Below are 11211 nucleotides of genomic sequence, written 5' to 3'. Positions count from 1 at the left end.
TTCAGGTGAGGCGGGCGGGGGCGGGCGGGAGGGGGGGGAAAAGGGGGGGAGGGGGGAGCGGCGATCCAGGCACCAGACGGCGGAGTCTCCCCTCGGGGTGCATCACCCCCCCACCAAAACACACACGCTTACTTCTTACCCCTCCCCCCGCAAACACACCACGTCTACCCCTCTTTCCCCCCCCCGGCAGGTCCGGGGCGGACAAGGTGTCCATTGGCAGTGATGCGGTGGATGCGGCCCAGGTGGGTGTGTGGGGGTATCGGGGAGGGTTGTATGGGGGGGGGAGGTGGGGGAAGGGGGAATTATCGCAGTCAACCCAGTCAAACTTAGCCCCACTCGCCCGCCGAGAAATGTTGTGTAAAGCCGTGAAACAGGAACGACAAGCTGACAAGCGCTCGCGCTCTCTCACACACACATGCACACGCACACACACCACCACCGTCACCAGCGTTTTTTGGCATCTCCCTGTGGTCACTATGTATGTATGTATGTATGTATGTATGTATGTATGTAGGCATATTACGTACGTGGCGGCGTCGCAGACGGTAGTACGGCAATTGAGCAGATCAGCGCGGTGTACGGCAAGCAGGTAAAAAGGGGGTTGCACCACCCGTCCGGACGCTGCCCAGCATGTTGACAGCTTTTCTGTCGGTCTGCATGTCTGTCGAGTGCTTTGCGCTGGTGGATTGTCCGTGTGGTTGGGATGACCTGCTGGGGTGGGGGCGTTGAGAGTTCTAAAACCCATTCGACACCCCATGGGGCGTTGGTTTTAGGGTTTTATTTTAGAGTGTACCAGCACCCCCAGCACATACCGTGGAATCTGGCCCCATACCAACGGCGGCGTCAACTCGGCGGTCTCCATCACCCCACCCCACCCCCATGTAACCCCCTTGCCCCCTGCGCGCCGCCTTTTTTGTGGACCATGAACCGGACTGATTCGGATCCAACTGTTTATGTACGACACTCCCTCTGTCAGGCCGTCGTCGTGTCCATCGACCCCCGCCGTGTGTACGTCACCGACCCAGCTGCCGTACCCCACACCACCGTCCGTACAGCCAAGGCCGGACCTCATGGCGAGCAGTACTGCTGGTGGCAGTGCACTGTTAAGGTTCGGCACTGGCAGGAACACGACGACGTGTTGTCTCGTGTTGTCTCGCTGAACGTGATTTACCCCTCTTAACACCGTCCCGATCGCCCGATATGAAGGCCTTTAAAAACAAAACGTCTGTGGTTGTGCGTGCGCGTGTGTATGTATGTGTGTATGTGTCTAGTGTGAAAACGGCAAAACTGTGTATATAGCTTTGAATTCTTTACGATGTGTTTTTGTTTTACGGCACGTACGGGTGTGTACGACATGCAGGGCGGGCGCGAGGGTCGCGACATTGGCGCTGTGGAGCTTGCGAAGGCTGTGGAGGCCCTTGGGGCCGGGGAAATCCTGCTTAACTGCATTGATAATGACGGAGTGGGCAAGGTGCGTGTGTGTTTGTGTGTATGTTTGTATGTATGTATGTATGTATGTTGTTACAGGGTGGTATACCTTCACCAGCGGCCCCCTTTCCCTTGGAGGCAGTTCCCTGCTCTCCCCTGCTAGAGGGGCACCCTAATCCATTCACCCCATCCGACTTCACAGAGTGTATTCGTTGGGTTCAGCAACTCACCACCAGCATCCAACCAAATCTAGCGGATCAACGGCGCCTCAACTTAGTTCCTGGTCAGCTTGCAAGTTGATGTAACCACGTCCTACAGCGTCCACAAGATGGGGGCCCACCTCTCAATATATGTGTGTGTTTTATTTACTCCCATGCTTGCGGTACTGCAATAGACGAGGGGGGCAAGACCCCATCGCGGCCCGCCCCGTCCCGATCTCCATCCGGACCTCTTCCCACAGACGGCCGTTTCACCCCACACACCGTGCTGAGCGCACGATCAATTTTACTCTCCTCCACTTCCTTGATAGACGTCGTACAGACTTACAGCCATACATACAGCCGCACATACAGCCGCAATATGTCCAGTAGCAATGCCTTCGCCATAACGTCGTTCCTCTGTCTGAAGAAATCCCCCTTACCATACATACATACTTACACGCACATACACACATATTTACATACGTATTGACGTACATACACACGCCGTACAGGGTTTCGATCTGGAGTTGGTTGACGCGGTATCCCGGGCGGTGACCATCCCCGTCATCGCCTCCTCGGGGGCCGGCTGCCCACAGCACTTCTCAGAGGTGATTGCAGCTGCACATTAGCGTGTGTGTATGTATGTATGTATGACTTAGATTACACTGTGTAATGTATGTATGTATCTATCTACGTGTTTATCCATGAATGTATGTGTATGTGTTCACATCTATGTTGGTGAGGAGAAGAAGTGGCGGGGGATGGGGATGAACTGGGGGGTACTGCATCCCGGCCGGAGTCAGACTGTGGGCGTGTTTTCGTGTGTTGGGGGGGCAGATGGAGTTGTGCACATACCTGTACGACACCCCCCCTCCCCGGACCCTGCCGGCCGCTCCGGCCCCCTCGCCCTTGTCAGCAGCTTCTCACTCGCTAGTGGTTCTTGTCTTCCTCCCCCCCCAACCCCCCCCGCCCTTCAGGTGTTCCACTCGACGGGTGCCGCTGCTGCTCTGGCTGCCGGCATCTTCCACCGGCGGGAGGTGGGCATTGCCGAGGTGAAGCTGCACCTAAGAGAACAGAACATACCCGCAAGACTGTGAAGGCGGTGTGGGTAAAGGAGGAGGAAGAGGAGGAGGCTGTCGTGATGGCAGACGTTCGTATTTTGTGGTGACGGTTGTGGTGGTGGGGAGGGGCACTCCAGGGTTCAGCTCAATGGCACGTGTTAGGGTGTGTATAACAGGGGCGGGCGGTGGGGGGTAATGTCACATCTGGTGGTAGGGTGTGTGTGGGTTATGAAAGTGTGTGGTGGGAGAGGCCGCCGGACCAAGTTGGTAGTGGCGGAAGAGCGCGGTCTGAAGTGCGCTGTACGAGTGCCGTCGTACAGGGTGAAGTGGAAAGCACGTGCATGTGCGCGTGTGATTTGTTGCGTGTTGCTGCACTCTGTAGGGACTGAAAAGAGTATGGAGAGTGGGCTTATGGCTGAGGGGAGTGAGGGGTTGTGTGTTTCTGTGTGGGTGAATACTGGAACATCACGGTGATTAGAATTTCAAGGAACGGATTACGTTGGCAAATGGGTAAAAGCGGGAATGTGCGGAGCAAACTGCCTTCTCTGTTAGGGTAGCGTGCACATAAACAAACATACATACACAGTGATCCGCCACCAGGTGACAAGACCGCCGTTGTGTGTGCGCATGGGAGAGGTGGTGAAACGAGAGGGCAAGAGCTGGGGAAACTGTTTTCTGAGTGTAATATTCGAATCGTGGCTGCGTGGATTTCTACAGTGAGGCTTCCACAGTGGTCAAGGCCTCCGCTGAATGAGAACAGTCAAGCCAACGTGTTAAGTATTTCCAGGCTTAGCTGATGTACCACCACAACGAATGGGCATGCAGTTTGTACGTCGAAGGTTTTCCCTGGAGGTACATTCCCATGTACGAGAACCGCATAGAGGCCAAGTCCTGTTCCCCGTGCAACACTTCCCCCCCCTTGTGTATGAGTGTGTTAAGAGAGCCGTTGAACCCGGTTACAACTTAGTGGTTCAGTTGGGAAGATTCGGCCACACGGGGATGTGACACCAGCACACTCAAAATACCGCTATCAATAAGTCATCTTCAAAGTTCTTCTCGCAAGCGTCCCACAGCCATTATACGCAGGTTTGTTCTACACTATCCGCGTATCATCACACGAAGGACACCTCTTGCTGATGCCACGCAAGGCAGAAGGGGCTACCCGGAAAACTGCCCCACCGGCAGCACCCGGCAACAAAATCGCCGACGCAGTCAGCGGAAGAAACATACTATGCAAGCGTGCAGGTTAAGGCACAACACGAACTGGTCCGTCAGCAAAGGCGAGGTCCCCGATGTGCACTGCTAGCTATTCAGTTCATCCCCAAGTTCCATATCAAAATATGCAAATTTGAAGGAAGCTCGCGTTAGTGCGTCACCAGGTTCCCAACCAATAGTCACCGCGGCTCGCGACTCCACAATTAAGGGCGCTCAACTTGCTGGATAGCAAGCAGTTTAGACCTTGACGCCCTCAGGCAGGACACGCTTCAGCACCTCAGCGCTGATCTTGTCCACCTGAGCATCCAGGGTCTGCAGCATGCCCGCCGACTCCTTCTCCAGACCAGCGATCGCAGAATCAACCTCGGCGGTGATCTTCGCCTTAGCCTCGTTGTAGGCCTTGTCCAGCTCACTCTGCTTGGCATTCTTCTGCGAGTTGATCGAGGCGCTGACCTCGCCGCGTGCAGCCTTGAGGATGGCCTCGGCCTCCAACACCAGCTTGTCCACATCGCCGGTGTTGTCCTTCACGGCGCCCAACTTAGAGCGGATGAGGTTGTCACGCTCATCTAGAACCTTGCCCACAGGGGTGAACCAGGCCTTTTCCAGGAAGACCATCAGCAGTAGGAACTCGCCAGCCATGACCGGCAGGGTCAGGTTGAAGTCGAAAATCTTGCCAGCCTCAGCAGCAGCGGGCATTGCCAACAGCGCGTTGGCAACAACTGCAGAGAGCGCCGGCTTGACGAGCTGCGCCAGCTGCTGAGAGGGCTTCTCCGCCTGAGCGCGAACGACAAGGCGCATGGGGCGCGCCGCAGCCGGCTTGGCAGCCGCGCGGGCGAACGCCTGCTGAGGACGGGCAAGCAGCGAGGCCATCTTTGAAATGTAATGTGGACACGCGTGCTGCCGCCTTGATGTAGGAGTGTGCAGGATTGGCTGACGCTCCCATCCGGACCTTTATCCAGAAATTGTACGACAATAGACTTGCGACCTGATCTTTTGGCGCAGTCAACAGGTATAAGTTGGTTGATTCACTTTTCATCTCCCTTTCAAACGGCAGGTAACTGTGCGCGAGCGACCACTGTGAGAGCGTTATAACGCTATCGACTTTGCAAAGGCTTCCTAACCAGTAAATTTAAGTCAGCACATCTCTCTAAGTACCAATATCTCAGATGCGTACAAGGAGCACAAGATGCGCAAGGTCGTCATTGCTTGCTTTGGTGGCCGTTGACTCGTTGACAGATTAGAGCGTCGCCAGGTCCCTCTAGTGTACTAATCACCATCTTACAATGTAATTGGTCCGAATTAGTTGAATGGGGCGCTGTATCAGCTTTGACATCTTCCATTCAGGCCAACGGCTTGGGCGGGCGATGCAAACGGTATCCCACGGGTCGGACATGAGCACGTAAAGACAAAGGACAATTATGAAAAGCGCCGAAGGGGCGAAGCCAAATGGCCACCACCAGCACCTCATGGTGCCCAGACTGTCCTACAGTGTGCTGCCTCATTTATCATGAGGAGCCAGGTAGCCCAAACGCTTTCTCATATTTAGTCGCTGCTTCCCGCGGCTCGCCTCGTAATTGTCAGCGCTCCATGCAAGCTCACTCCAGGAGGTGTGATGAAGAGTGTTGCTACGTCGTTGCAGCCTGTTGCAGCTGCCTGTTGTGCACATGGCCTTCTCACAGGGAAGATATGACAGCAAGGGGCCATAAGGGTGGCACCTGTATACGATGGGAAAGCGGACAGGGGCTGTGTTACAGCGGAAGAATGATGCATCGCAGTATCCCGGAGACCCCAACTCCTTTCCATCCAAGCACACACGCACAACCACACCGGGTACACAATGACCTGCGACATTTTGTGAGCGAATAACCGGGGAGGAGGCCACACCAGCCTGCCCCAACAAAAAGGCTGGCCATAACCAAATACCCTGAAAGAGGCCCAGTGGCAACGCTACATGGCGCCACATCTTCCACCGCCTCCTTCCTCCTCCTCGCTATCCCCGTGATGATGCGACTCCGGCACGCGGCACAAGCAGCCAATCGGTCCGCCGGGATTAGCACCATCTTTAACCCAGGAAATAATGGAGGTTTTGGAATATATCTTCTGTTTGTGTTACATGGTCGTGGGTGCGTTCCCCCTACCTGCAAACCGTCCTAATACGAGCCGAGGGCTCAAGGGCTGCCAGATCGCATATAAGCACCATCCTATCTCGCACAGTATCTTCTGTAACCGCAATAGTCAACATGTCAAACAACAACAACCCGCAGCGAGTACCACACACATACACACACATGGCGTGCGGGAGCACCCTTCCTGGAGTATCGTAGGAACCGTATGTCGGTCTGTGTTCACTTTTCTGGCCTTCCTGCTTCCCGCCTTGTCTCCCTATTTCTTCTTGGTCCCACCCGCATACATACACCCGGCGCTGCATTGTTACGTGTCTTGGGTCTTCCCCACCGGGCCCTGGCGGGCCCAGGCTATGTTGGGTGCGCTCGTGTGCGTTCGCTGTGCTGCTTTGAATGGCCCTAGATTTATGCGCATGGGGGTGTAGTTGGAGTTGGAAATGTTACGATGCGGGTGGGGATATTTGCGGTGGGAGACAGAGCGGGTAGGCTTAGAACGTCGCGTGAAGGTGAGGGCGCGAGTCGGGCAAGGGCCAGAAAAGCACCTGGTCTTCGGCAGGAATTTTCATGGTGATGTTTCACGTCACAGGATGAATTTCGTTTGAGGTACTCAGTGCGCCATGCTGATGTTTGTGACTGTGATAGGAAAGGGGACTTTTACATTTGGCTCCGAGACCATGAGACCAGCGCGCGAAAGGTATTCTCTGACCTGACAGGACTTTTGCGATGGGTCTTTACACACAAGACATTTGACATACCTGACTCGTACCTTTTAACCATGCACGATTGCTAGATTGGACCTTGGGGACAAAATGCGACAGCGAGCTGCGCAGCTTCGCAGCGCTATAAAAGGTTGTCCCGAGGCTTCAAGTGTTGGCAACTTTTGAACCTAGATGAAACCTGTGTAAGCATTGATACTTAGGTCATCACACACCTCCCAAGCCTTTTGTCACTGCCCGAAACCCGCGAAAACCTTTTGTCTCACAGGTCAAGCGGGTTTGCGCAATGTAAACAATTTCAGAAGACCCAAACTCAACTGACCCGACTTGGACGGACTCGACCAGCTTGGACACAACACAACTCTTAACCCAACGGTGACGCCACCATGCCGACGACAGAACCCAACGCGCCAGCAGCGCCCAGCATAAATAGCATAGTTGCCAACATCAGCAGCAACGAAGCCAAACTTTTGGCGCTGGAGCGGCGTCTGACCGGAGTGGACCCGGGAAGGCCAACCAGCAGCGGGTCAATCCTCGTGGGTAGCTTCTCCCAACTTCCCGGAGACCGTGTCTCAACATCACCTCTACCAGCGACAACGCCTGGCAGCGCCACAACCCCCGCAGCACTGCCTGCTGCTGCTGCTGCTGGCCCGCAGTTCCCGCCAGGTGCGCCATGCGGCGGCAGCGAACCAGCCAGCAAACGCCGCCGAACCGCCGGGCCCCCGGACGACAACCACCCCCCGACCGCCACCACCATTGCCGCAGCCGCGGCCCCCGCGTCGTCGCCCCACTCCCGTCCCCCCCTCTCGGACATAAGCCCCCTCGGCGCGGTGGCTCCACTAGCGCCTACGCCACCGACGGCTATCGAGCCGGCGGCAGCCACCGCCGATTGGAACTCCGCCGTACGGCACACAGCATCCTGCACTCCCCTCGTTGCCGCTGTTGGGACCCCTCCGCCGCCGCCCCTGCCAGCAGCGGCGGCAGCAGCAGCGGCTCCTTCCCCAACCCCTCTTAGCGTGGTCGCGCTACCGTCACATCAGCTACAGCCGCAAACTCTTGGAAAACAGAACGTTGCAGCAGTAACCGGCGACGGTGGCGGTGGCGGTGCCGCTGGGGCCCCCGCCACCAGCGGCAAGGCGCGCGCTCGGAAGCGCAAACAGCAGGACCCCAAGCATGAGGTGGCGTTGGGGGTCAGTGCCGCCGCCGCCGCTGCTGCAGCTGGGGCCCGTGCGGGAGTGACGACACTGGCCACCTCGCCTGGAGGCAATGGTACGGCAGCAGCGGCGGCCGTACAGGTCCTTGCTGGCGGTTTCGGAGCGTTGGGAGCTTCCGCACCTGTTTCGACGCCGCGAATAACCCGGGGATCAGCGCCGTATCAAACAGCAGGTGAACAATGATGTTGATGATGATGTTGATGATGAGGGTGATGATGTGGGTTAGGAAAAGGAAGTGGGCCGATGGGGGGAGTGGGGCAACAAGTCGGACGGACAGTGTGAGGACGCCGTGCATTGTGCCGTACTGGCAGTGCACGTAACGCTGCGCCGTACGAAACCCATTCCCTGTATGTGTATATACACCACAAAGTCGAAATGAACCGTTGCGGTATCCTGACAGCTCTCCCTCTCATGGTGTCATAAGGCCCTCAGCAGGACCGAGCCGCCGCCGCCGCGGCCGCTGCCGGCGGAGGCGGAGGGGCACCCGGCAACAACCCCCAAACCACCCCCCCGGGCATCGCACGTCATCTCTTCGAGGATACCGGGACAGCGGCAGTAGCGGCGTCGGGGCCTGGTGCCGGCGGCCGTAGCAGCAGTAGCGGCGCTGCGGGTGGTAACGGGCGAGCAGTGGCGGCGGCCCCAGCGGCACCGCCGCCAGCGGCGCCGCCGTCAGCACAGAAGCGGAACATAATGAGCTACTACCCGCCCGTGCTCGGTGGTAGTACGGGCGGCGGCGGCGGCGGTGGCGGCAGTGCACACATGGCGGCGGCGGCGGTGGACCAAAACTCCCGTGATAGTTTGCCGCCGTCGCTACAGCAGCTGCAGCGGCAGCAACGGCTGGAGGTAGCAGCGGCGGCGGCGGCGGCAAACGCCAACACCCCCGCTGCAGATATGGCCGGGGATGGTGACGGCGGCGCGATGTCATTGTCGGAGCTATCGGCGCTCCAGTTGCGGCAGTCTCAGCAGCAAGTGATTCAGCTACAGGTAGGGGTGGCGGGTGGGGGTGGGGGTGGGGATGGCGGGCGGGAAACAGAGAGAGAAAGAGGCCGTCGAAAGGTTGGAGGTGGAGGTGGGGGTGGGGGTGGGAAGGCAGGCTGAGGGCCTTGGGGCGCTTAGTTGTTGGCAAGTTGGAAAAACGGCCCAAGAACAATGCCACCAACACCAACAACCCGTCGGGAGCTGTGTCTTTGATTTGATATCACTCTCCCCGTCCCTCCGTAACGCATGCGTGCACATTCAACTAGTCGACCTTCAAAAACACATCTGGCAGCTCCCCTCCCCCACCGCCGCCCCCACATCGACACCGCCATATCTCCCGTCGAGGCCCCAACCTTGTCTTGAATCAATACACACACACACATCCATTTCCCCCCCCCCATTTTGGACGTGGGCTGTTGTCCCCCCTGCCCATTGACCCCCCCACACACACACACACACATCATCCCCCCCTCCTTGCCTTCCTGCGGACTTTCATCCCCTCCCTTTTTGGCGCCAAGTTCAACCCCATTGACCGCCTATCCCCTCTATGGTGTCAGCTTCATTCGCCTGAGTGGTTCGTCTCTACCCCCCATTGGATGTACCTTGTATTCCCCTCCCTCCCTCCCTCCCCCTCCGCCCCCGCCTACTGATCAGTTCTGCTTCCTGTACATCTGCCGCAGCACTCTTTCCTCCTGGCAGCAGCTTCACTCGCTCGTGGTTCGTCTTTCCCCCCCCCCCCCTCCCCTCCAGGCCCAGGTCATGCAGGTCCAATCCGCCTTGGCTGTCCACCAGGCTGCGGCGGGGGCGGAGATGGAGAGGCTGCGGGCGGAGCTGCAGGTAAGGAGCGTGCGTGTGTTTGTGTATGGGTGTGTACGGGAAAGGAAGTGATAGGGCGCTTCCCTGGCACAAAGTACGCTATTGATGTTGCTCAAAATCTACATATTGCGGATCTTGGGATGAAACCCATTTTTCATTAGGTTCTGTAGCACTAAAATCCTGGATATTTTTTCTGGGCAATATGTCCACGGGGCGGGCATCTGCATTTGAAGGATAGTGGTCATTAGCATGACATGGACAAACAGACAGATAGACAGACAAACAGACCAGCTTGGAAACCTCCCCCGGGAACTTCCCGCCGACTTCCCAACATCTTCCCCTCCCGTCCTCCCCCTTCACTCGCTCGTGGTTCGTCTTCCCCCCTCCCCCTGGGCCCCCCCTGGATAGGCGCGGTGTCAGGAGGTCGCCTCCCTGGAGGAGAAGGTCCGGCTGGCGGAGGTGGCGCTGCAGCGGGCGGCGGCGGGGGAGGCGGCGGCCAGGGCGGGGCTGGAGGCGCTGCGGGTGCGGGGTGTATAAAGGAGTCTGTGTGCTTGTGTGTAGTGTGTATGTATGTATGTGTGTATGAATGTATGTATGTATGTATGCATGTATTGGGGAGGTAGGCGAGGGAAGGTCCCCGGTAAGCCGAATTCCGAACACGCGTTTGTTGAGTCGTTTCTTTACCCCCCTAAGCCCCCCATAGCCCCCCCACACGTACAGACATACCCGGTGTTTCCATCCAACACCTCCCCGCCCGCCATTCTCACCGAGTACACTCCCCCCCCGCACCCGCACCACCCTTTTGACTCCACCGCAAATGCACACGTGCGTACACATACACATGTCGTACACATGTCGTACACAGGCTGCCAGTGCCAGTGAGGCCGCCAGGTGGTCGTCAGAGGCTGCTGAGTCAGCACGTGTGGCTTCGGAGCGGGAGGCGAGGTACCGCGGGGAGCTGGCCCGGCTGGTGCAGGTCCGTGTGTGTGTATGTATGCATGTATGTATGGAGGTGACAGAATGGGCTTTGGAGGGTGAGGGGAGTTTTCGGGGGGGGAATAGGGCGGACGTCGGCCCTTCGCTCCTTACATGTGAAGATATGATTGCCCCACAAAACCCCAATCCGCTCTTCGAATCCCGAACCATCGATACCTCCCCCTTCATACACAAACGCACACACCCCTTCCCCTCCCCCTCTCCCCCCATCCCCACCCCTCAACACACACACACATACACCCCATTACCCCTGTCCAGGGTAATGCCCGGTTGGAACGCGATCTGAGTCGCAGCCAGCTGAGCGCCAACTCGGCCCGACTGGGGGTCCTGACGCTGATGCGGACGGGACCCATGCAGATGGCGGAGGTGAGGGGGGGGGAGGGGAGGTGAGGTGAGGGGGGAGGTGAGGGGGGGAGGGGGAAAGGGGAAGGAGAGGTGAGGGGGGAAAGGGGAGGGGGGAGGCG

General features: G+C 57.8%; 4 protein-coding genes across 4 annotated transcripts in view; 3 read left to right on the top strand and 1 right to left on the bottom strand.

Moving 5' to 3' along the window:
• Window positions 1-2725, top strand: part of VOLCADRAFT_67859 (uncharacterized protein) — a gene marked incomplete at both ends in the record, with an annotated part of 7137 nt that extends 4412 nt beyond the window's left edge. The window contains 7 exons of the mRNA XM_002957111.1: window positions 11-84; window positions 191-242; window positions 515-589; window positions 977-1108; window positions 1361-1471; window positions 2141-2236; window positions 2606-2725. Coding sequence (XP_002957157.1) covers window positions 11-84; window positions 191-242; window positions 515-589; window positions 977-1108; window positions 1361-1471; window positions 2141-2236; window positions 2606-2725 — 660 coding nt within the window. The remainder of the gene's footprint in view (window positions 1-10; window positions 85-190; window positions 243-514; window positions 590-976; window positions 1109-1360; window positions 1472-2140; window positions 2237-2605) is intronic.
• A 904-nt stretch (window positions 2726-3629) lies between these two features.
• gon34 (CF0 ATP synthase subunit II precursor) lies at window positions 3630-4821 on the bottom strand. The gene has a single exon (XM_002957076.1). It carries the CDS (start codon window positions 4772-4774, stop codon window positions 4142-4144), a length of 633 nt encoding a protein of 210 aa, XP_002957122.1. The 5' UTR covers window positions 4775-4821; the 3' UTR covers window positions 3630-4141.
• Window positions 4822-7129: 2308 nt separating this feature from the next.
• On the top strand, window positions 7130-8800 carry VOLCADRAFT_119599 (uncharacterized protein; the record flags this gene model as incomplete). The annotated part of the gene is made up of 3 exons (XM_002957110.1): window positions 7130-7409; window positions 7509-8129; window positions 8382-8800. Coding segments are annotated over 3 exons (1320 nt in total), but the record flags the coding sequence as incomplete, so codon positions are not given.
• A 1816-nt stretch (window positions 8801-10616) lies between these two features.
• Window positions 10617-11211, top strand: part of VOLCADRAFT_119598 (uncharacterized protein) — a gene marked incomplete at both ends in the record, with an annotated part of 4982 nt that continues 4387 nt past the window's right edge. Inside the window, 2 exons of the mRNA XM_002957109.1 lie at window positions 10617-10727; window positions 11006-11113. Coding sequence (XP_002957155.1) covers window positions 10617-10727; window positions 11006-11113 — 219 coding nt within the window. The remainder of the gene's footprint in view (window positions 10728-11005; window positions 11114-11211) is intronic.

Source organism: Volvox carteri (genome assembly GCF_000143455.1).
Source record: "Volvox carteri f. nagariensis unplaced genomic scaffold VOLCAscaffold_69, whole genome shotgun sequence".
In the NCBI taxonomy this organism is placed as follows: Eukaryota; Viridiplantae; Chlorophyta; class Chlorophyceae; order Chlamydomonadales; family Volvocaceae; genus Volvox; species Volvox carteri.
Note: the sequence above shows the minus strand (reverse complement) of the source record. Positions and strands in the feature narration are given on the sequence as shown.

Bases quoted from the DNA above. Each gene is read 5' to 3' on its own strand.
- gon34 (XM_002957076.1), bottom strand. From the start codon at position 4,774: ATGGCCTCGCTGCTTGCCCGTCCTCAGCAGGCGTTCGCCCGCGCGGCT.